Here is a 25,182-nt window from a genome sequence, read left to right as displayed (position 1 = left end):
GTAAGTAATTGCGAGATAAAAAAGCAACTATGATCGCTCAGTAGTGGACAGCCATAAAGGTCTGATGATATACCTGTAAGGTTCTACAGGTATTGTGCAAACGAATATCTTTCCTTACTAGCAGTGGTTTATCATAGGTCGCTCGAGCAACGAAGGGTTGCTAGCGACTGGGAGAAAGTACAGGTCATTCACATTTTGGATAATTTTCGTTGGACTGACGCACTTAATTATGCGCCTATATCTCTGACGTAAATCTGTTGTAAAAATATGGAACATGTTTTATATTCACGTATTATTACATTTTTGGAGAAAGAAAGTTACGTACGTAAAAATCAATATGGATTCCGCAAACAGAGATCCTTCGAAATACAGCTCGCTCTGTTGCTCCATGTGATCCGTTGTCCTACAGATATCAGTGCTATGGTTGCCGTCTTGTTCCTGTACTTCCAGAAGCCATTTATTACGGTTTCAGGGAGTCGTTTAGTGGAAGAAATACGAGCTGGCCGAGTGTCTGGCCATATTTGCGACCATATTCAAGAGTCTCTTGCAGCGAAAATCCATCACGTCGCTGTTAATGGAACAAAATCGACTGATATAAAGGTAATTTCCAGAGTGCTCCTAGAAAGTGTGATATGATGGTTACTATTTGCAATATATACAGGGCTATTACAAATGATTGAAGCGATATCATTCATTGACATATGGTTACGACACACTACAGATACGTAGAAAAACTCATAAAGTTTTTTTCGGCTGAAGCCACACTTCAGGTTTCTGCCGTCAGAGCGTTCGAGAGCACAGTGAGACAAAATGGCGACAGGAGCTGAGAAAGCGTATGTCGTGCTTGAAATGCACTCACATCAGGCACTCATAACAGTGCAACGACACTTCAGGACGAAGTTCAACAAAGATTCACCATCTGCTAACTCCATTCGGCGATGGTATGCGCAAGTTTAAAGCTTCTGGATGCCTCTGTAAAGGGAAATCAACGGGTCGGCCTGCAGTGAGGGAAGCAACGGTTGAACGCGTGCGGGCTAGTTTCACGCGTAGCCCGCGGAAGTCGACGAATAAAGCAAGCAGGGAGCTAAACGTACCACAGCCGACGGTTTGGAAAATCTTACGGAAAAGGCTAAAGCAGAAGCCTTACCGTTTACAATTGCTACAAGCTCTAACACCCGATGACAAAGTCAAACGCTTTGAATTTTCGGCGCGGTTGCAACAGCTCATGGAAGAGGATGCGTTCAGTGCGAAACTTGTTTTCAGTGATGAAGCAACATTTTTTCTTGATGGTGAAGTGAACAGACACAATGTGCATATCTGGGCGGTAGAGAATCCTCACGCATTCGTGCAGCAAATTCGCAGTTCACCAAAAGTTAATGTGTTTTCTGCAATCTCACGGTTTAAAGTTTTCGGCCCCTTTTTCTTCTGCGAAAAAAACGTTCCAGGACACGTGTATCTGGACATGCTGGAAAATTGGCTCATGCCACAACTGGTGACCGACAGCGCCGACTTCATATTTCAACAGGATGGTGCTCCACCGCACTTCCATCATGATGTTCGGCATTTCTTAAACAGGAGGTTGGAAAACCGATGGATCGGTCGTGGTGGAGATCATGATCAGCAATTCATGTCATGGCCTCCACGCTCTCCCGACTTAACCCCATGCGATTTCTTTCTGTGGGGTTATGTGAAAGATTCAGTGTTTAAACCTCCTCTACCAAGAAACGTGCCAGAACTGCGAGCTCGCATCAACGATGCTTTCGAACTCCTTGATGGGGACATGTTGCGCCGAGTGTGGGAGGAACTTGATTATCGGCTTGATGTCTGCCGAATCACTAAAGGGGCACATATCGAACATTTGTGAATGCCTAAAAAAGCTTTTTGAGTTTTTGTATGTGTGTGCAAAGCATTGCGAAAATATCTCAAATAATAAAGTTACTGTAGAGCTGTGAAATCGCTTCAATCATTTGTAATAACCATGTATAAATGATCTAGTTGAAAGCGTCGGATGCTCCACAAGGCTATTTGCAGACGATGTATCTGCGTCCAAGAAAGTAGCAACCCCCCAAGACTCTAACAGTTTGCAACTCTGAACGTCAATAAATGTTACATACTGCGCATACATAGGGGAAGAAAGCCACTACTTTACAATTACGCCATTGATGACAAAGCGCTGGGAACCGTACCTACTATAAAATATCTAGAAGTAGCTGTCCATATGACTTTAAGTGGAATGACCTCATAAAACAAATAGTGGGAGAATGTAATGCTACACTGAAATTCATAGGAAGAATATTATGGAAATGGTCCACGAAACAGGTGGCTTACAAGACCATTTTCCGACAGATTCTCGAGTGTGTGTGTGTGTGTGTGTGTGTGTGTGTGTGTGTGTGTGTGTGTATGTGTGGGTGTGTTTTGAGGTTTTCGGGCGCTAAAAAGCGTGGTCATCAGTGCCTAAACTCATAGAAACAGGAAGACATGCGGTGAAGGGACGAAGACGGACAGCGAACAATGAGAACGGCTAAAAGACACAGACCTGACGCAGTTCCAAATCCTCACATACAGAGGCAAAACAAGAGGAGAAGAAACGCACTAAAAAGGAGAGGAAACACAACGATTCTCGAGTATTGCTCGTCACACAGAGACAGTTTCCTGGTAGGACTGATAGAAGAGATAGAAGACCCAATGAAGAGCGGTGCGTTTCGTCACAGGGTCGTTTAGTCAGCACGAGAGCGTTACGTATATGCTCTAAAAATTCAATTAGCAGACGCTACAAGAGAGGCGTTGAATCGCGTAGTGGTTTACTTTCGCAATTCGGAGAATGTACGTTACAGGTAGAGTCGGCCAACTACATTCTCTCATATACATCTCGTGCAGTGGCCACGAAGAGAAAATTCTATACTTTAGAGCTAATGCAGAGGCGTACCCATAATCCGTTCGCGAATGGAACACGTAAAGGGGGATCAGTTGGTGGTACCAGAAGTACCCTCCACCACACAGCGTTACGTGATTTGCAGAGTATTGGTGTAGATATACACTCCTGGAAATTGAAATAAGAACACCGTGAATTCATTGTCCCAGGAAGGGGAAACTTTATTGACACATTCCTGGGGTCAGATACATCACATGATCACACTGACAGAACCACACGCACATAGACACAGGCAACAGAGCATGCACAATGTCGGCACTAGTACAGTGTATATCCACCTTTCGCAGCAATGCAGGCTGCTATTATCCCATGGAGACGATCGTAGAGATGCTGGATGTAGTCCTGTGGAACGGCTTGCCATGCCATTTCCACCTGGCGCCTCAGTTGGACCAGCGTTCGTGCTGGACGTGCAGACCGCGTGAGACGACGCTTCATCCAGTCCCAAACATGCTCAATGGGGGACAGATCCGGAGATCTTGCTGGCCAGGGTAGTTGACTTACACCTTCTAGAGCACGTTGTGTGGCACGGGATACATGCGGACGTGCATTGTCCTGTTGGAACAGCAAGTTCCCTTGCCGGTCTAGGAATGGTAGAACGATGGGTTCGATGACGGTTTGGATGTACCGTGCACTATTCAGTGTCCCCTCGACGATCACCAGTGGTGTACGGCCAGTGTGGAGATCGCTCCCCACACCATGTTGCCGGGTGTTGGCCCTGTGTGCCTCGGTCGTATGCAGTCCTGCTTGTGGCGCTCACCTGCACGGCGCCAAACACGCATACGACCATCATTGGCACCAAGGCAGAAGCGACTCTCATCGCTGAAGACGACACGTCTCCATTCGTCCCTCCATTCACGCCTGTCGCGACACCACTGGAGGCGGGCTGCACGATGTTGGGGCGTGAGCGGAAGACGGCCTAACGGTGTGCGGGACCGTAGCCCAGCTTCATGGAGACGGTTGCGAATGGTCCTCGCCGATACCCCAGGAGCAACAGTGTCCCTAATTTGCTTGGAAGTGGCGGTGCGGTCCCCTACGGCACTGCGTAGGATCCTACGGTCTTGGCGTGCAACCGTGCGTCGCTGCGGTCCGGTCCCAGGTCGACGGGCACGTGCACTTTCCGCCGACCACTGGCGACAACATCGATGTACTGTGGAGACCTCACGCCCCACGTGTTGAGCAATTCGGCGGTACGTCCACCCGGCATCCCGCATGCCCACTATACGCCCTCGCTCAAAGTCCGTCAACTGCCCATACGGTTCACGTCCACGCTGTCGCGGCATGCTACCAGTGTTAAAGACTGCGATGGAGCTCCGTATGCCACGGCAAACTGGCTGACACTGACGGCGGCGGTGCACAAATGCTGCGCAGCTAGCGCCATTCGACGGCCAACACCGCGGTTCCTGGTGTGTCCGCTGTGCCGTGCGTGTGATCATTGCTTGTACAGCCCTCTCGCAGTGTCCGGAGCAAGTATGGTGGGTCTGACACACCGGTGTCAATGTGTTCTTTTTTCAATTTCCAGGAGTGTAGATGTACCCTTGAACAGAAGTGAAATATAGACGTCAAACAGAACAGAGATAAAACTGCCTGACAGATTAAAACTGTATGCCGGACCGAGACTCGAGCTCGGGACCTTTGCCTTTCGCAGGCAAGTGCTCCACCATCTGAGCTACCTAACCACGACTCGCGACCCGTCCTCACAGCTTCAGTTCTACCAGTACCTCGTCTCCCAAGTACCAAACTTCTCAAAAGCTCTTCCGCAAACCTTTCAGGACTAGCACTCCTGGATGAAAGGATATGCGGAGACACGGCATAGCCACAGACAGGGGGATGTTTCCAGGATGAGATTTTCACTCTGCAGCGGTGTGTGCGCTGATATGAGTGCTAGTTATGCAAGGTTCGTATAAGAGCTTCTGTGAAGTTTGGAACGTAGGAGACGAGGTAATGGCAGCATTGAACTTGTGAAGGCCGGTCGTGAGTCGTGCTTGGGTAGCTCACATGGTAGAACACTTGCCCGCGAAAGACAAAGGTCCCGAGCTTAATCTCGGTCCGACACACAGTTTTAAACTGCCTGGAAGTTTCATATAAGCGCACACTCCGCTGCAGAGTGAAAATCTCATTCTGGAGATTACAGACATCGAGAAAAAGGCGGCTCTTGAAACGTTGTCCTAGAAATTAGGTGAGTTGGTCGCATAGTTAATGAAGCAGTTCTGAATCGAACTGGAGAAGAAGGAAATTTATTGCACAGCTTGAATGAAGAAGTGATCGGTTTATATAAAACGTCCTACGGCACCAAAAAGTCGTCAGTTTGATAATGGTGGGAAGCCAGTTTCAACTGGACACAGGTTCCTCCATTTACGCAGAGATAACCAAGTATTCATTACAGTAACCACGTTCCATTGCACATGATGTTGATGATGAAGAGGTGCCACACTCCGTTGGTTGCTTTAACTACGCACATATGAAGAGGATCCCACAGAACAGACCGGTAACAAGTAGTTTTCGCTCTGATGACCACAACAGCTTTGCTGCATTTCAATTTACTACCAGCAGTGATAGTACATCGTAGATTAGAACTATGTACCAGACGGGTATATTCTACCGTGTAGAATAACTTAAGCGGGCTGTTTCCTTGTCAACTGAAGTGCCCAGTTTCTCCACACAATCCGACGCCATAGCTTCACCACTGTCAGTAACTGCCTACCAGATTGCAAAGTTACAAGTAGTCTCCTGGATGTATCAATGAATTACCACTCTCGGAAGAACAGATATTCTGATGGAGATGGTTTAGCAACAGCGTATGAAATTATTTCCATGATGAATTTTTCCCTCTACAGAGTATGATGGTTTAAAACGTCTTTCCAAATGCCACAGTATTGGTATATATCTACAGGAGTCAAGTGTGGAATTGGACATATTCACGCACTGTCCTGATCTAGAACTATCCAAGGATTTACAACTCGGTGAGTGAAGAAATCCAAGACTCTTAAAGTTTCCGCAGTGTCAGTCCATTTAAGTATTCTGGAGTCTACTGGAAAATCAGTCTGAAGTGTGCCACGATGTTCTGGCTCACTCTGCGCAAGAATCTCCCCAGATCTAAGGAAAAAAGGAATACAGGACCTCTTCCCACGCCCTGTCAAAATAGGAAATCACTTGGCCTGGGTGAAAGATAACTACTTTTTAATACGTATGGGATCTATCGCTTTCGTTGCGATTGTAACACGTCTTACAGAGGACGGACGTCACGGTGTAGCGCCATACGTAGTACTAAATACGCACGAAATGTCGGCCAAGAATATAAATTGCCACTAGTTGAGCACAATTTTGCCTTCGACATAATGTCTACGTGTATTATATGTGCAGCGCGTGGTTTCTGGGACATTATTTGTGACAGCGGAGCTAGGGCTGCTCCATCAGGATTTAGGATTATGTAGATATGCCCCTTCGCGGCTGCATTGCCACCAGGTGGATTCCTCCAACAACGCATACTGCGTTCCTTCCGCCAGTCGGTGCCGATACCATTGTTGTGGGTCTTTGGGAGGTCAGAAAGCATTGTTGCCAAACATAGCGGAATTGCGAATCGCTTAGAGGAGACGTTTTACCTTCGCGGCGTAACGGTTGAATTCCAGAATTGTCAAAAATGTAGCGTAATTTAACTTCCTATCCTGAATGTAGAACCCCGATAAATTTCCATTCCAACATACTAGAAGTATTTAATTCATTATTACGTTAATCTGATTTACAGATTAATACAGGCATAAAACTTACTGTCAGATATGAATGGTCAGAGACGATAGTGCCTAAGATACCGCATAGGCCTACACTGAAGGATGCCCCCGACAGTTGCCAATTAACGGTGATAACAGGAACTATAAATTGAAGGGTCAATTGACACACGAGACAGTATCGACATACAGGTTGAACCATAATACAACCGACAAACTGCAGGGATGGATTCCTGACAGGATATGGAAGAAAGAAGGTCCTACGAACATGTGTCCGGAAACAAATTTGCCCAGAACACAGTACAGAGCTGCATCTCATCCACATCACAACAAATGTTCAAACTAGTTTCCATAGAATGCAATGCACGCCTTGTCATACAGGGTAAGCCGAACGGTTCTAGGCGCGTCAGTCTGGAACCGCGCGACCGCTACGGTCGCAGGTTCGAATCTTGTCTCGGGCATGGATGTTCGTGATGTCTTTAGGTTAGTTAGTCCTAGTGGACTGATGACCTCAGATGTTAAGTCCCATATTGCTAAGAGGCATACAGGGTACACATAATCGCACTTCGGCTTACACCACTTTGGCGCGCCATTTGCCTGGAGCTCGTACTAGGGTTCGTGTCAACATCCTGTAGAACATGGTCCCCCAAATCAGGTGCACGCACAGTCCGCCGCCTGCCGAAACGTTCGTTCCTAAGAAAAGAACCGATGATCACAAAGACGCCCGAAAAGGCTTTGAGATGTTGTGTGATGTGGTTTGTCTCTGTGACGATTCTTTGTTTTGATACAGCTGTGCTGACTCTCGACTGTTTCCATCTGCTTGGCCGCACACAAACACCATCCTGGCCTGTTCCTGACATGAACACTGGACCTTTCTACTGCTTGAAGTAGACCGCGTCAATCACACAACCTGCAACAGTCAAGGAACTCACGGCACATGGTCGGAGGAATTTTCATTCGTCAGCGCCGTCTGCCATGGGAACGAAGCATTTTCGGACACCTGTTCTGTTGTGACTTGGCAAGACAGCCAAGCCACTATGACGGGTAGCCGAAAGGCACGCGTTTAAAGCTCACGCAGGCTGGCGTGAGGTCTGGAACAGGACAATGTAATTAATATAGCCAATAAGGTACGTTGCTGCTGGAATACTTAACTTTAATCCATAATTGGTGAACATCGGTCTGACGGTACATGCATCACAAGATAAATAGCAAATGATAATGGCGCCTTGCTAGGTCGTAGCAAATGACGTAGCTGAAGGCTATGCTAACTATCGTCTCGGCAAATGAGAGCGTAATTTGTCAGTGAACCATCTCTAGCAAAGTCGGCTGTACAACTGGGGCGAGTGCTAGGAAGTGTCTCTAGACCTGCCCTGTGGCGGCGCTCGGTCTGCAATCACTGACAGTGGCGACACGCGGGTCCGACGTATACTAACGGACCGCGGCCGATTTAAAGGCTACCACCTAGCAAGTGTGGTGTCTGGCGGTGACACCACATGTTCATAGAACCGTTTTTCCTCCATTTCCAGAGAGGAATCGGTCTCTGCTGTTTGTCGATTTCGTTAATGCTCAGTCTATACATTATTAAATTAATTCGTTACAACAAGTCGTGTGAATTGTAGGAGTGTGAATAGGATATAGAAACGTAAAAGGCATGAGGCTACTAAATAATGAGTGCTAAAGCTGGCTCTTCAGAACCAAAGTAGAAAACAGAATATAGCGGTGAACTTGGGCGAGATGAGAAAAAATCGGGACATTTATTGTCCGCAAAATGGTTAAATGAAGACAGTTAGTGATGACAACGCGAAAGCGAAATCCAAAGAGTGTAATGTGCTAGTGGCCACCAGAAGTAAGTTAGTGAACCGCATTTGAACCCAGAGACATAAGACGAATGTGAAATCGGCAGATGTTACAGGAAGTATTTTCTTTTTAATTCGTACTCTTTAGCCTATGGAAATGGACGTTATTGTTATTATACCATTAGTATGAAAGCCGTTTTTTATGAATCTGAACTTTAAAAATATAGCAACGGAATACAATAGTGAAGTCGGGTACTGCAACGATGCAACGTTGTTGTAAGCAGCTTAGGGAAGCAGAATTCAGGGATAAGGATACTGTACGGGATATGATTTATTCTGAACTTCAAGATCCATTAACTGAATGTGAGTCGAATGTGATGTTTCTGTAACCGGAAATCTCTGCATAGAATGAATGAATCTGAACTTTAAAACTATAGTAACGGAATATAATATAGAAATCGGGTACTGCCACAATGGAACGTTGTTGTAAGCTGCTTATGGAAGCAGCATTCAAGGATAAGGATACTGTACGGGATGTGATTTATTCTGAACTTCAAGATCCATTAATTGAATGTGAGTTGAATGTGATGTTTCTGTAAGCGGAAATCTCTGAACAATATGTATGAACAGAGAGTAGAATATTCATAAGAATTCTGGCCGTTTCTACAGACCTTGCTTCCTCCGCACGGACGAGAAATCAGGCAATATGACTATATGACTGTGATGTGTCCCTCTGAGGTGAAGTAATAAATGAATGGAATAAACTGTAGAAGAGCCGTAAGACAATAGCGAGGGTGATGAAGACAATTCAGGCTAGTTTGTATGAAATTTTACCAGAAGTGTGAGAGTAATGCCTACAAGAGGTTTTCAGTAAGCTGCTATTTGTGTAATAACATGTCATTTGTGAATCCAAAAACTGTCCTCATTTCGGATACAACGTAAATAATACAACAGAACATTTCGAGAAGTATGAAAGGATAGTCAATGAACATTATGAGCCTTATGATCTTTAAACAAACTAAAGGTTTAGATTTATTGTAGCGAAAACGAGGCGTTAGGCTCTAAGAATAGCATCAAATTCTCAAGTACACTAGGTCAAATAGAAAAATGTTGATGACCAGTATGTTAGTTCGAATACTCAGATACCAGCACAAATATTACTAGTCTTGCCTCAGTGCATACGCTTTCTCCAAAATGACTTTAAAACTAAACAAACGTAATAGACTCATAAAAGAAGCTAGTTACAAGTACGACTATAGAAGCAAAACAACTACCGTTATTGTATTTAGTATGCAACTGCGGAGGAACATATCCTTAAATATAGAAAATGTATGTATGAGCTGTCTAACAAAGACGGACAGGTGCTGGGATCGTCTGACGCTGAATTATAATGATCTTATTAGTAAGCAAATGAGTAGTTGTGGAGCTTATTCGTTCTTAAGACACAAATAATTAAAAAGGTTCAAATGGCTCTGAGCACTATGGGACTTAACATCTATGGTCATCAGTCCCCTAGAACTTAGAACCACTTAAACCTAACCAACCTAAGGACAGCACACAACACTCAGCCATTACGAGGCAGAGATAATCCCTGACCCCGCCGGGAATCGAACCCGGGAACCCGGGCGTGGGAAGCGAGAACGCTACCGCACGATCACGAGATGCGGACACAAATAATAACATTATTAAAATAATAGTAAATAATTTCACTAGAGATTGCATTTAATTAAATATAATATGTCATGACTGATGACAACAACAGATAATAAACTGAAGCGCCAATGAAACTGGCATAGGCATGGGTTTTCAAATGTATGCAAACAGACGGAACACGGCGCTGCGGTCGGCAACGCCTATACAAGACAACGAGGGTCTGGCGCAGTTGTTAGATCGGTTATTGCTGCTACAATGGCAGGGTATCAAGATATAAGAGAGTTTGAACTGGTGTTATAATCGGTGCACGAGCGATGAGACACAGTTTAAACGCAGCCAAAACCTCTCAGACAAACAGAAGCTAAACGATGTCAAAGTTAGCGTAAGGAGGGCTATGCGTGAAGCGTTCAGTGAATTCGAAAGTAAAATTCTATGTACCGACTTGACAGAAAATCCTAGGAAGTTCTGGTCTTACGTTAAATCAGTAAGTGGCTCGAAACAGCATATCCAGACACTCCGGGATGATGATGGCATTGAAACAGAGGATGACAAGCGTAAAGCTGAAATACTAAACACCTTTTCCCAAAGCTGTTTCACAGAGGAAGACCGTACTGCAGTTCCTTCTCTAAATCCTCGCACAAACGAAAAAATGGCTGACATCGAAATAAGTGTCCAAGGAATAGAAAAGCAACTGGAATCACTCAACAGAGGAACGTCCACTGGACCTGACGGGATACCAATTCGATTCTACACAAAGTACGCGAAAGTACTTGACCCCCTTCCAACAGCCGTGTACCGTAAGTCTCTAGAGGAACGGAAGGTTCCAAATGATTGGAAAAGAGCACAGGTAGTCCCAGTCTTCAAGAAGGGTCGTCGAGCAGATGCGCAAAACTATAGACCTATATCTCTGACGTCGATCTGTTGTAGAATTTTAGAACATGTTTTTTGCTCGAATATCATGTCGTTTTTGGAAACTCAGAATCTACTATGTAGGAATCAACATGGATTCCGGAAACAGCGATCGTATGAGACCCAACTCGCTTTATTTGTTCATGAGACCCAGAAAATATTAGATACAGGCTCCCAGGTAGATGCTATTTTTCTTGACTACCGGAAGGCGTTCGATACAGTTTCGCACTGTCGCCTGATAAACAAAGTAAGAGCCTACGGAATATCAGACCAGCTGTGTGACTGGATTGAAGAGTTTTTAGCAAACAGAACACAGCATGTTGTTATCAACGGAGAGACGTCTACAGACGTTAAAGTAACCTCATGTGTGCCACAGGGGAGTGTTATGGGACCATTGCTTTTCACAATATATATAAATGACCTAGTTGATAGTGTCGGAAGTTCCATGCGGCTTTTCGCGGATGATGCTGTAGTATACAGAGAAGTTGCAGCATTAGAAAATTGTAGCGAAATGCAGGAAGATCTGCAGCGGATAGGCACTTGGTGCAGGGAGTGGCAACTGACCCTTAACATAGACAAATGTAATGTATTGCGAATACATAGAAAGAGGGATCCTTTATTGTATGATTATATGATAGCGGAACAAACACTGGTAGCAGTTACTTCTGTAAAATATCTGGGAGTATGCGTGCGGAACGATTTGAAGTGGAATGATCATATAAAATTAATTGTTGGTAAGGCGGGTACCGGGTTGAGGTTCATTGGGAGAGTCCTTAGAAAATGTAGTCCATCAACAAAGGAGGTGGCTTACAAAACACTCGTTCGACATATACTTGAGTATTGCTCATCAGTGTGGGATCCGTACCAGATCGGGTTGACGGAGGAGATAGAGAAGATTCAAAGAAGAGCGGCGCGTTTCGTCACAGGGTTATTTGGTAACCGTGATAGCGTTACGGAGATGTTTAACAAACTCAAGTGGCAGACTCTGCAAGAGAGGCGCTCTGCATCGCGGTGTAGCTTGCTCGCCAGGTTTCGAGAGGGTGCGTTTCTGGATGAGGTATCGAATATATTGCTTCCCCCTACTTATACCTCCCGAGGAGATCACGAATGTAAAATTAGAGAGATTAGAGCGCGCACAGAGGCCTTCAGACAGTCGTTCTTCCCGCGAACCATACGCGACTGGAACAGGAAAGGGAGGTAATGACAGTGGCACGTAAAGTGCCCTCCGCCACACACCGTTGGGTGGCTTGCGGAGTATAAATGTAGATGTGTAGATGTAGATCTCCGAGGTAGCGATGAAGTGGGGATTTCCCGGTACGACCATTGCACGAGTGTACCGTGAATATCAGGAATACCGTAAAACATGAAATCTCTGACATCGCTGCGGCCGGAAAAAGATCCTGCAAGAACGGGAACGACGACGACGGAAAAGGATCGTTCAACGTGACAGAATTGCAACCCTTCCCCAAATTGCTGCAGATTTCAATGCTGGGCCATCAACAAGTGTCAGTGTGCGAACCATTCAACGAAGCATCACCGATATGGGATTTCGGAGCGGGAAGGCCCACTTGTGTACCCTTCATGACTGCATTTCACAAAGCTTTACGCCTCGCCTGGAGCCGTCAACCCTTCACATTGGACTGTTGATGACTGGAAACATGTTCCGTGGGCTGACGAGTTTCGTTTCAAACTATACAGGGTGAGTCACATAACGTTACCGCTGGATATATTTCGTAAACCACATCAAATACTGACGATCCGATTCCACAGACCGAACGTGAAGAGAGGGGCTAGTGTAATTGTTTAATACAAACCATACAAAAATGCACGGAAATATGTTTTTTTACACAAACCTAAGTTTTTTTAAATGGAACCACATTAGTTTTGTTAGCACATCTGAACATATAAACAAATACGTAATCAGTGCCGTTTGTTGCATTGTAAGACATTAATTACATCCGGAGATATTGTAACCTAAAGTTGACGCTTGAAACCTCCGACGTTCAGTTGCGTGTTGTAACAAAGACGGGCCACGGTCGGCGAGCAGCATCTGCAGAGACATGTTTACGATGACGACCGTGTTTACGAGTGTGGCTGTAGTGCACTGTTGTGGTTTGGTCTAGCTGTCGCAGTGTCCGCATGTAGCGCTTGCTGCTATTGTAATTCTGCATTCGTCTCCGCACGCAGACCAACTGTAGTACACCGTGTTACCAGACGTCTGCGATAGTGTAGTGTTGTAGGAACTGTGACCATGGTGTATTCGAACTCTGAAAAGGAGGAGATAATATTCATCTATGGCGAGTGTCCACGAAATGCAGCTGAAGCCTGCAGGGTGTAAGCAGAACGGTATCCGGACAAAGAGCATCCAACGTGCCGCACATTGCAAAACATCTACCGCTTTATGCAACAGGTATGGTCGTAGCACCAAACGGGTCCGTAACAGGCCCGTCACAGGAGAAGCGGGTGCAGTTGGTGTGTCAGCTGCTGTTGCCATGAACCCACACATGAGTACACGGGACATTGCGACAGCCGGTGGACTGAGTCACAGTAGCGTCATGCGCGTACTGCATCGATACCGCTTTCATCCGTTTCATGTGTCGCTACATCAGCAATTACATGGTGATGATTTTAACCATCGAGTGCAATTCTGTCAATGGGCATTAACTGACAATGCGTTACAGTTCTACCTGTTTACCGATGAAGCGGGGTTCACAAACCATGGAGCAGTGAATATACGGAACATGCATTACTGGTCCGTGGACAATCCTCGCTGGCTCAGACAGGTAGAGCGACAGCGACCGTGGACTGTAAATGTATGGTGCGGAATCATTGGCGACCACCTCATTGGTCCTCACTTCATTGCAGGGGCCCAAACAGCTGCTACATACATCGCGTTTCTACAGAATGATCTGCCAACGTTGCTCGAAAATGTCCCACTGTAAACGCGTCGACGTATGTGGTATCAGCATGATGGTGCACCTGCACATTCCACAATTAACACTAGGCTGACCCATGACAGGATGTTCGACGTCCGTTTCATAGGACGTGGAGGACGCCTAAATGGGCCAGCCAGTTCTCCTGATCTTACACCTCTGGACTTCTTTCTGTGGGGTACGTTAAAGGAGAATGTGTACCGTGATGTGCCTACAACCCCAGAGGATATGAAACAACGTATTATGGCAGCCTGCGGCGACATTACACCAGATGTACTGCGCCGTGTACGACATTCGTTACGCCAGAGATTGCAATTGTGTGCAGCAAATGATGGCCACCACATTGAACATCTATTGGCCTGACATGTCGGGACACACTCTATTCCACGGAAACCACGTGTGTACGTGCACCTCACCCCTCATGGTAATGTACATGGGCGTCAGTGAAAGAGACCAATAAAAAGGTGTTAGCATGTGGACGTAATGTGCTGTTCCAGTCCCTTCTGTACCTAAGGTCCATCACCGTTCCCTTTGGATCCCTACGTAATTCGGCGCTCTCCGATTCACAAGATGGAACAGTGGAGGAGTGGTACTCAAGCGTCAATTTTAGGTTACAATATCTCCGGATGTAATTAACATTTTACAATGCAACAAACTGCGCTGATTACGTGTTTGTTTATATGTTCAGATGTGCTAACAAAACTAACGGGTTCCATTAAAAAAAAAACGTAGGTTTGCGTTAAAATACATACTTCCGTGCATTTTTTTATGGTTTTTATTAATCAATTACACTAGCCCCTCTCCTCACGTTCTGTCTGTGGAATCGATTCGTCAGTATTTGATGTGGTTTACGAAATATATCCAGAGGTAATGTTAGGTGACTCACCCTGTATGGAGCGGTTGAAGGTGTAGGGGCATGGGGAGAAACTCATTAATCCATGGACCCTGCATGTCAGTAGGGGACTGTTCAAGATTTTAGAGGCTCTGTATTGGTGTGGGGCTTTAGCAGTTGGAGTGATATGGGGCCCCTGATACGTCTATATACGACTCTGACAGGTGACATGTACGTAAGCATCCTGTTTGATCACCTGCATCCATTCATGTCCACTGCGCATTCCGACGGACTAGGGAAATTCCTACAGTACAATGCACACCCCACAGGTACAGAGTTGTTAGAGTGGCTCCAGGAACAATGTTCTGAGTTTAAACGCTTCCGCTGGTCACCAAACTCTTCAGACGTCCTTGTTGCCTCGTCAGTGGCAAGAAGATAAACAATTTAAACAAGTATGGTCTCACTGATTGTCAAATCGCCAAGGTAGAAATGCGTAGAATATACTTATTTATATATTAAGTTCTTTGTTTAGATAGCATATTATCAGTGTGTAGGCTTTGAGGTTCGCCGATGACATTGTAATTCTGCATAGACAGCAAAGGACTTGGAAGAACAGTTGAACGGAATGGATAGTGTCTTGAAGGGAGGATATAAGATGAACATCAACAAAAGCAAAACGAGGACAATGGAATTTAGTCGAATTAAATCGGGTGATGTTGAGGGTATTGGATTACGAAATGAGACACTTAGAGTAGTAAAGGAGTTTTGCTATTTGGGGAGCAAAATAACTGATGATGGTCGAAGTAGAGAGGATATAAAATGTAGACTGTCAATGGCTAGGAAATCGTTTCTGAAGAAGAGAAATTTGTTAACATCGAGTATAGATTTAAGTGTCAGGAAGTCATTTCTGAAAGTATTTGTATGGAGTGTAGCCATGTATGGAAGTGAAACATGGATGGTAAATAGTTTGGACAAGAAGAGAATAGAAGCTTTCGAAATGTGGTGCTACAGAAGAATGCTGAAGATTAGATGGGTAGATCACATAACTAATGAGGAAGTATTGAATAGGATTGGGGAGAAGAGAAGTTTGTGGCACAACTTGACCAGAAGAAGGGATCAGTTGGTAGGACATGTTCTGAGGCATCAAGGGATCACCAATTTAGTATTAGAGGGCAGCGTGGAGGGTAAAAATCGTAGGGGGAGACCAAGAGATGAATACTCTAAGCAGATTCAGAAGGATGTAGGTTGCAGTAGGTACTGGGAGATGAAGAAGCTTGCACAGGATAGAGTAGCATGGAGAGCTGCATCAAACCAGTCTCAGGACTGAAGACCACAACAACAACAACAGGCTGCGTTATAAATTATATGTGACATTGTTGCGGAATTTGAGTATGCTCGTTGCGGAAAACATATTTTTGGCTGGTCACACTGTCAGATTGAGTTCCACAACTTTTCTTCAGTTAAGAAAGTATTCTGTATGGGGCGAATATCGTTGCGAAGAATAGGCTTATGTCGGTTACGTGGAAGCCACATACTGTGAGTTAAGCATGAGTTGACAAATTCTATAAACCGTTCAGATATCATTTCAGCTTATTTGACTTTTTCTATAGCCGTTGCTCCGTACACTGTGAAACAGATGACCTCTCGGGCTCATTATCTTTGTTGTTTCACCAGATATCTCAATTTCCTTTTTGCGTTGTGGAGTCGCGCCAACGATTACTGCTCATTGCTTGTTTCTTCATGTGTAGCCCAGTGTCAAAGCATCTGTTTTTTTTCCAGTTACAAACAAAATTACTTTTAAAACTGGTTTGCATGCTCGGTAGATACAGAGTCAAACAGTAGTCGCTTAAGATATTCGGTTAGCGCCATGAGCAGTATGTCCCCCGAAGGAGTCCCTGGTTTCAAAATCAAATATCTCGAAGACTAAGACCGATAGAAGTGTGGAACCAAAGTTATGTTCATTGTGGAAGCTTTAAGAATTTCATACAGAAGTTTCAAAATAGTTCGAAAAGCTGCTACCACACAGCGCTGTACACTGTACAGCTCGTTTAGTACCAAAGCTAGCAATTAAATTCGTCCTCTGCCAGCTGTCTTTCCAGACCACTACAATCTTTTCGAAATGTCCACCATTCCAGTACACAGGACGCGCAGACGAACAACGAAAGTTGACATCACATCCTGCAGTGTCTGAACGGAACTGAATTCAGATGCCACAGAAATGCCAGGTTCAATCTCGTGCTGGGTTAGTTCTTGTTTACAGCATCTCTTAGTGGGGACAACGAAATGTAGTCACAAGGAGTTAGATCGGGGGAATATGGAGGCCAGTCTGTCCGTGCGGCAGTAAATGTGCAGTAATCCAGACCAGAGTCTCTGTTGCCCAAGTATTCACCAAGAAAGCAAAACACTTGTTCGGTGTGATGTGGTATGGCTCCATCTTAGGTGAACCACTCGGCTCCTAGTGGATCCTCCAACGCTGTGTGGCAACAAAGTGTTACAAAATTGGATCGTAACGTTCACCGGTAGTCGCTTCTCGCATAAAAACATGAAGAAAAGGACCAATAACGCCCCTTATGCATAGTGCAGCCCACATGGTAACCTTTGGAGGATACAGTGGTCTCGCTTTACACTAGACACCAAAACTGCCAGTTTTGTTTATTCACGACTCCATTCAAATGGACGTGTGCTTCATCTGAGAACGAAATGTAGATAGCATCAAGTCCTTCAATACAAATCATTCCGAGAATCTACACTCCTGGAAATGGAAAAAAGAACACATTGACACCGGTGTGTCAGACCCACCATACTTGCTCCGGACACTGCGAGAGGGCTGTACAAGCAATGATCACACGCACGGCACAGCGGACACACCAGGAACCGCGGTGTTGGCCGTCGAATGGCGCTACCTGCGCAGCATTTGTGCACCGCCGCCGTCAGTGTCAGCCAGTTTGCCGTGGCATACGGAGCTCCATCGCAGTCTTTAACACTGGTAGCATGCCGCGACAGCGTGCACGTGAACCGTATGTGCAGTTGACGGACTTTGAGCGAGGGCGTATAGTGGGCATGCGGGAGGCCGGGTGGACGTACCGCCGAGTTGCTCAACACGTGGGGCGTGAGGTCTCCACAGTACATCGATGTTGTCGCCAGTGGTCGGCGGAAAGTGCACGTGCCCGTCGACCTGGGACCGGACCGCAGCGACGCACGGTTGCACGCCAAGACCGTAGGATCCTATGCAGTGCCGTAGGGGACCGCACCGCCACTTCCCAGCAAATTAGGGACACTGTTGCTCCTGGGGTATCGGCGAGGACCATTCGCAACCGTCTCCATGAAGCTGGGCTACGGTCCCGCACACCGTTAGGCCGTCTTCCGCTCACGCCCCAACATCGTACAGCCCGCCTCCAGTGGTGTCGCGACAGGCGTGAATGGAGGGACGAATGGAGACGTGTCGTCTTCAGCGATGAGAGTCGCTTCTGCCTTGGTGCCAATGATGGTCGTATGCGTGTTTGGCGCCGTGCAGGTGAGCGCCACAATCAGGACTGCATACGACCGAGGCACACAGGGCCAACACCCGGCATCATGGTGTGGGGAGCGATCTCCTACACTGGCCGTACACCACTGGTGATCGTCGAGGGGACACTGAATAGTGAACGGTACATCCAAACCGTCATCGAACCCATCGTTCTACCATTCCTAGACCGGCAAGGGAACTTGCGGTTCCAACAGCACAATGCACGTCCGCATGTATCCCGTGCCACACAACGTGCTCTAGAAGGTGTAAGTCAACTACCCTGGCCAGCAAGATCTCCGGATCTGTCCCCCATTGAGCATGTTTGGGACTGGATGAAGCGTCGTCTCACGCGGTCTGCACGTCCAGCACGAACGCTGGTCCAACTGAGGCGCCAGGTGGAAATGGCATGGCAAGCCGTTCCACAGGACTTCTGCATCTCTACGATCGTCTCCATGGGAGAATAGCAGCCTGCATTGCTGCGAAAGGTGGATATACACTGTACTAGTGCCGACATTGTGCATGCTCTGTTGCCTGTGTCTATGTGCGTGTGGTTCTGTCAGTGTGATCATGTGATGTATCTGACCCCAGGAATGTGTCAATAAAGTTTCCCCTTCCTGGGACAATGAATTCACGGTGTTCTTATTTCAATTTCCAGGAGTGTATTTCGAAAAGTCAGCCCTATACCTGACAGCTTGATATAGCCTGGTGGCCTTGGCTTTTGAATATAAAGATATGTAGGCTCTGTCTCAGTATTTTCTGCGTTCTGGAAAGCATCATATTAGTCTTTGCTGCAATTCTTCTGACGGATTTCTTTGGATTTTCCTAATTCCAGAGACGTTTTCAGGAGTAACATTCCCCATTGGATCATCAGTCGTCACTCCGTCACTCCGTTGGAATTTTACTAAGAGCTTGGAAGTAGTTTCCACATCGAGTCATTTTAGAGCATTACATCGTGTTCGCAAAAAGTTCGCCTTGTCGCCATAGGACTGTGTTCTAAAAAAATGTTCAAATGTGTGTGAAATCGTATGAGACTTAACTACGAAGGTCATCAGTCCGTAAGCTTACACACTACTTAACCTAAATTATCCTAAGGACAAACACACACCGATGCCCGAGGGAGGACTCCAACCTCCGCCGGGACTAGCCGCACAGTCCATGACTGCAGCGCCTCAGACCGCTCAGCTAATCCGGCGCGGCATGTGTTCTAAAATGTGGTATGTCAGTACCACAAAAAAAGTTAAAAAAACGTTGGTTAATGGAATACCTTGTTTTCACCTCTTTCTTCGGTACGTTAATCTGCTTTCTCGTTTCAACGGTGGAACTGATCGCTCTGAGATACTGAGAACTATGTACAGACACTACGTATTGCGATTACAGTGCCCTCTGTTAGCAATTTTCCAAACGATTTCCAATCTTCTGTATAACTTCTGTCTAAAATTAATACGGCTTTCACAATAAACATACCGTTTGTTGTACTCGTCTGTCGGTCTTAGTTTTTGAGATATTTAATTTTGAAATCAGGGGCTCCTTCACTAGAGACCTTGTAGTGACAGGGAGAGGAATACTGGTGGAACGACTAGTGCTCCAGTAGCCACTCAGCAGCGCTGCTGCTTGGCAGTTGCAGTGTTGTCACGGGCCGGGGCGATACATGACACGCAGTAAACCGAGGAACGAAGACGTGGCGGACAAAGTTTTTACTGTGCTTTACTGGCTCTCTGTTAATACACATCTCTAAACCGAATGTCGCTATAGACAATTATCACTGTAACGCGAAATAAACCGGTACTTTCCGTTGACAATAGGCATTGCATGAAACACATTATGAGCAGTATTTCATTGGACTGACTGTAGCTGCACGTTGCAAAAGCGAAGTTACATATACAGGGTGTTTCAAATATAACCGGTATATTAGAAACGGCAATAAAAACTAAACGAGCAGCTATAGAAATACACCGTTTGTTGCAATATGCTTGGGACAACAGTACATTTTCAGGCAGACAAACTTTCGAAATTACAGTAGTTACGATTTTCAACAACAGATGGCGCTGCGGTCTGGGAAACTCTATAGTACGATATTTTCCACATATCCACCATGCGTAGCAATAATATGGCGTAGTCTCTGAATGAAATTACCCGAAACCTTTGACAACGTGTCTGGCGGAATGGCTTCACATGCAGATGAGATGTACTGCTTCAGCTGTTCAATTGTTTATGGATTCTGGCGGTACACCTGGTCTTTCAAGTGTCCCCACAGAAAGAAGTCACAGGGGTTCATGTCTGACGAATAGAGGCCAATCCACGCCGCCTCCTGTATGTTTCGAATAGCCCAAAGCAATCACAAGATCATCGAAATATTCAATTAAGAAAATTAAAGACGTCGGCCGTGCGATGTGGCCGGGCACCATCTTGCATAAACCACGAGGTGTTCGCAGTGTCGTCTAAGGTAGTTTGTACCGCCACAAATCCACGAAGAATGTCCAGATAGCGTGATGCAGTAATCGTTTCGGATCTGAAAAATGGGCCAATGATTCCTTTGGAAGAAATTGCGGCCCAGACCAGTACTTTTTGAGGATGCAGGGACGATGGGACTGCAACATGGGGCTTTTCGGTTCCCCATATGCGCCAGTTCTGTTTATTGACGAAGCCGTCCAGGTAAAAATAAGCTTCGTCAGTAAACCAAATGCTGCCCACATGCATATCGCCGTCATCAATCCTGTGCACTATATCGTTAGCGAATGTCTCTCGTGCAGCAATGGTAGCGGCGCTGAGGGGTTGCCGCGTTTGAATTTTGTATGGATAGAGGTGTAAACTCTGGCGCATGAGACGATACGTGGACGTTGGCGTCATTTGGACCGCAGCTGCAACACGGGGAACGGAAACCCGAGGCCGCTGTTGGATCACCTGCTGCACTAGCTACGCGTTGCCCTCTGTGGTTGCCGTACGCGGTCGCCCTACCTTTCCAGCACGTTTATCCGTCACGTGCCCAGTCCGTCGAAGTTTTTCAAACAGATCCTTTATTGTATCGCTTTTCGCTCCTTTGGTTACATTAAACCTCCGTTGAAAACTTCGTCTTGTTGCAACAACACTGTGTTCTAGGCGGTGGAATTCCAACACCAGAAAAATCCTCTGTTCTAAGGAATAAACCATGTTGTCTACAGCACACTTGCACGTTGTGAACAGCACACGCCTACAGCAGAAAGACGACGTACAGAATGGCGCACCCACAGACTGCGTTGTCTTCTATATCTTTCACATTACTTGCAGCGCCATCTGTTGTTGAAAATTGTAACTACTGTAATTTCGAAAGTTTGTCCGCCTGAAAATCTACTGTTGTCCCAAGCATATTGCAACAAACGGTGTATTTCTATCGCTGCTCGTTTAGTTTTTATTGCCGTTTCAAATATACCGGTCATTTTTGAAACACCCTGTATGTGCCAAAACACCTGAGAAACGCTTAGGTTGGACACACAGTGTGCAAACTGAACGGCGGAAACACAAGGCAGCCACTGCTCGCTTTGAAGCTCAGAAAATGGTCCAGGATTGGTACTAACTGCTGCTAGGTGGTGACAAGTGTTAGACTAGTCATTTCTGACCTGCCAGTGTCAAGCAGTGCGTCCATAGTGTGTCAATGATGATGTGTACGCAGATTGCACTGCTGCACAATCTCTAAATAAAGCGTTCAAGAGACACTGCAGAGTATTCTGAATAAGAGAGAAGAGTGTGCAAAGTTTTTTGTCGCACACCGTGACTCCCCAAGTAAAACAACGACGCGAGAGCACTGCCGTGACTTGACTGAAATTCAAAACGCCGACAATTCTTTTCTGGAAAATAATTATCGCGCCTGAGGAGACTTGGCGTTTTCAATGTGAACATTCCACAAAATGACGAAGTGCACACATTAACGTGGAGGGTCAACGCTTTTTCAAGATAACCGACGTCGAAAGCAACGTAATGTGTGTGTGTTGAACAACATCCCACAGGACTTTTCTGACAGTTTAACGTAGTTGGTTCTTTGAATTTTCTGTGTGCTGAAAAGGGTGAGAGGAACTGCTGTATAATACATGAAGCATTATAACCAATATTTTAGCTTTTTTTATTAATGCAGTTTCGAAACAAATAGCGCTCACGGAGTGTGACACATGACGTTGCGAAGACTGGGCCTACGTCGAGCAAGCCACATACTATGACACACACAACTGAGCCCGTGGACTGGGTATTTGTGTTGTCCTCATGATTCCCTCATCATTCCATCGTGACAGTGGCTAGTCTGGACTGTGTAAAGCTTGGACTGCGTAAAAATTGGGACTTTGTGCAGGCGCTCATGACGGCACAATTGAGCGCTCCACAAACCAACCATCATCATCGTCATCAACACTCTACTGACAAATTAAATAAGCGCTACAGTTTGCATTTCAGGTTATGTGACGTTCCATAGGAGTTGCTTAATGTCGCACATTGTAAAGCACAAATAAGCAGAAGTGGTACCATGTTGGTCATTGTGAGATTTGTAAGACACGCTGAGAAAAACTCGTAAGAGTGAGTGACTAGCAGTGATACCAACTTCCTTCAGCTGTGAATTTTACTGTGGCTTGCGGAGTATGTATGCAGAAGATGTAGGCGGAGACGGTGTACAAAATGCGATAATTTATGAGCTGTAGAAATCTGTATGGTCTGATGACACGGCAGTTTATCCACTCTTACCTGTTGGTGAAATGGGCGAAGTCAGCCACCAGGATCCTATTGATGAGTCTGACGTCCTTCATCATGAGGCACGGCGTCAGCATCATGTGGAATCCTCCGTAGGGCACGTCGCCGAGCTGTTGGTAGATCCTGTGGAAAAAGGCGGGCATCGCCTCTTGGGCGAAGAGCATGCGGCGGACGTTGCCGAATAACAGCTCTCCTCTGACGTACGGCACGCCGAGTCTCTTCCAGTGGTTTTTCACCGACGACAGGTACCCGTACAGGAGAGCAATGACGACGGTCGATATCGAGAGGGTAAACCACAAACTGACAGACCACCACATGTTTGAAGAGAGCCGAATCTTCACCAGAATAACTGAGGACCACGGACTTCAATAGCAATGGCTTCCAGACGGCAGATCTAAAGAGTCCGAGGTACACTTGATGTCTCGCGAGACACCTGTCAATGTAGGCACTAGCGCGTACACTGAACTCACTTCGTCACAGTCGGGAGGTCATTGCTACTACTGTGCGTCACAGGTGCTGCCGAAACACTCGAGTCTGTGAGAGCGTACAAGCAGCCAGCCGACCGCCAGAAAGTTGTGTACGGTTCGCCGCCACTCGTCTCCTGCGACATAACAGACGAGGGGGACCACCTTAGCCCGCGTGTGCTCTGCCCGTTTGCTAGGCCAACACTGGCGACTGGCGCTACGCGTTGGTCCGCCGTGCGCAGATAAAATACGTAGCCTTGGAATTACGCAACGGACTGCTCGGGGCGCTTGATAGGCGAGATTAACGGCGAGCTCACTGTTTAGTGCGCTCCTTCCCGAACACTGGGTTCACGCCGCTCATCACTATGGTCTGTCCTGTGGATAACTATTGGAACCTAATCCGCTTTAACCTGCGTACTGTAGGCAAGCCTGGATCTAACTCAACAAATTTTTACACCTGTAAATAGACTGTATAGGTTTTTTTATTGGTAAAGCCACATAGCGCTCTGTATGAAAATCACTGGCTGTGCTGTGTGCAGTCTGTGGCTAGTTTGCATTGTTGTCTGCTATTGTAGTGTTGGGCAGCTGGATGTGAACAGCGCGTAGCGTTGCGCAGTTGGAGGTGAGCCGCCAGCAGTGGTGGATGTGAGGAGAGAGATGGCGGAGTTTTGAAATTTGTAATACTGGATATCATGAACTGCTATATACATTATGACTTTTGAACACTATTGAGGTAAATACATTGTTTGTTCTCTATTAAAATCTTTCATTTGCTAACTATGACTATCAGTAGTTAGTGCCTTCCGTAGTTTGAATCTTTTATTTAGCTGGCAGTAGTGGCGCTCGCTGTATTGCAGTAGTTCGAGTAACCAACATTTTTTTTTGTGAGGTAAGTGATTTGTGAAAGGTATAGGTTAATGTTAGTCAGGGCCATTCTTTTGTAGGGATTATTGGAAGTCAGATTGCGTTGCGCTAAAAAAAAAAATATTGTGTGTTAGTTTAAGCTGAGTCCTGTAAAATTTTTCTAAGGGGTCGTTTCGTCTGTAAGGTTAAGCACAGTCTTGTATAAATTTTTCAAAGGGAAGTTTTACACCCTTGCGGTTGCCCCGTGCGGTCTAGGGCGTTATGTCACGGTTCGTGCGGCTGCCGCCGTCGGAGGTTCGAGTTCTCCCTCGGGGATGGATGTATGTGTTGTCCACAGCGTAAGTTAGATTAAGTAGTGTGTAAGCTTAGGTACCGATGACCTAAGCAGTTTGGTCCCATAACATCCTACCACAAATTTACAATTTTTACACGCCCATCACCGCACCTAGACCACACACACTTTGCTCTAACACCAAACTGAAAGTTTCCTTGAGGCGTCATGATGCGTTCTGCCAACCTACATCTTCTTTTAGTCAAGTTCCGGCCGAAATTACTTCTCTTCCTGATTCGATTCAGAACCTACTCTTTAACTATATTATCTTCACCTCTAATTTTTACCCAGCACTGTAGTCACTCCATTCTACAAATCCTGTGATTCTACTTCACTTGCACTGAGGACAGAAATGCCATCAGCGAATGTTATCATTGGTATCCTTTCACCTTGAATTTTAATTCTCCTCTTGACTATTACTATTATTTCCGTCTTTCCTTCCTCGATGTATGGATGGAACAGTAGAGGCGAAAGTCTACAATCCTCTCACATGCCCTTTTTTATCCGAGCACATCGTTCTTGCTCTTCCTCTCC

The 25,182-nt window shown here is 45.9% G+C and overlaps 1 protein-coding gene across 1 annotated transcript in view; it reads right to left on the bottom strand.

Moving 5' to 3' along the window:
• The window catches only part of LOC126095091 (cytochrome P450 6a2-like), a 102,042-nt gene extending 78,408 nt beyond the window's left edge, over positions 1-23,634 (bottom strand). Inside the window, exon 1 of the mRNA XM_049909785.1 lies at positions 22,984-23,634. Coding sequence (XP_049765742.1) covers positions 22,984-23,306 — 323 coding nt within the window. The 5' untranslated portion in view covers positions 23,307-23,634. The remainder of the gene's footprint in view (positions 1-22,983) is intronic.
• Positions 23,635-25,182: the final 1,548 nt, after the last annotated feature.

The sequence above is a fragment of the Schistocerca cancellata genome, chromosome 8, assembly GCF_023864275.1.
Source record: "Schistocerca cancellata isolate TAMUIC-IGC-003103 chromosome 8, iqSchCanc2.1, whole genome shotgun sequence".
NCBI classification, from domain to species: domain Eukaryota; kingdom Metazoa; phylum Arthropoda; class Insecta; order Orthoptera; family Acrididae; genus Schistocerca; species Schistocerca cancellata.
This window is presented reverse-complemented; position numbering and strand designations above follow the sequence as displayed.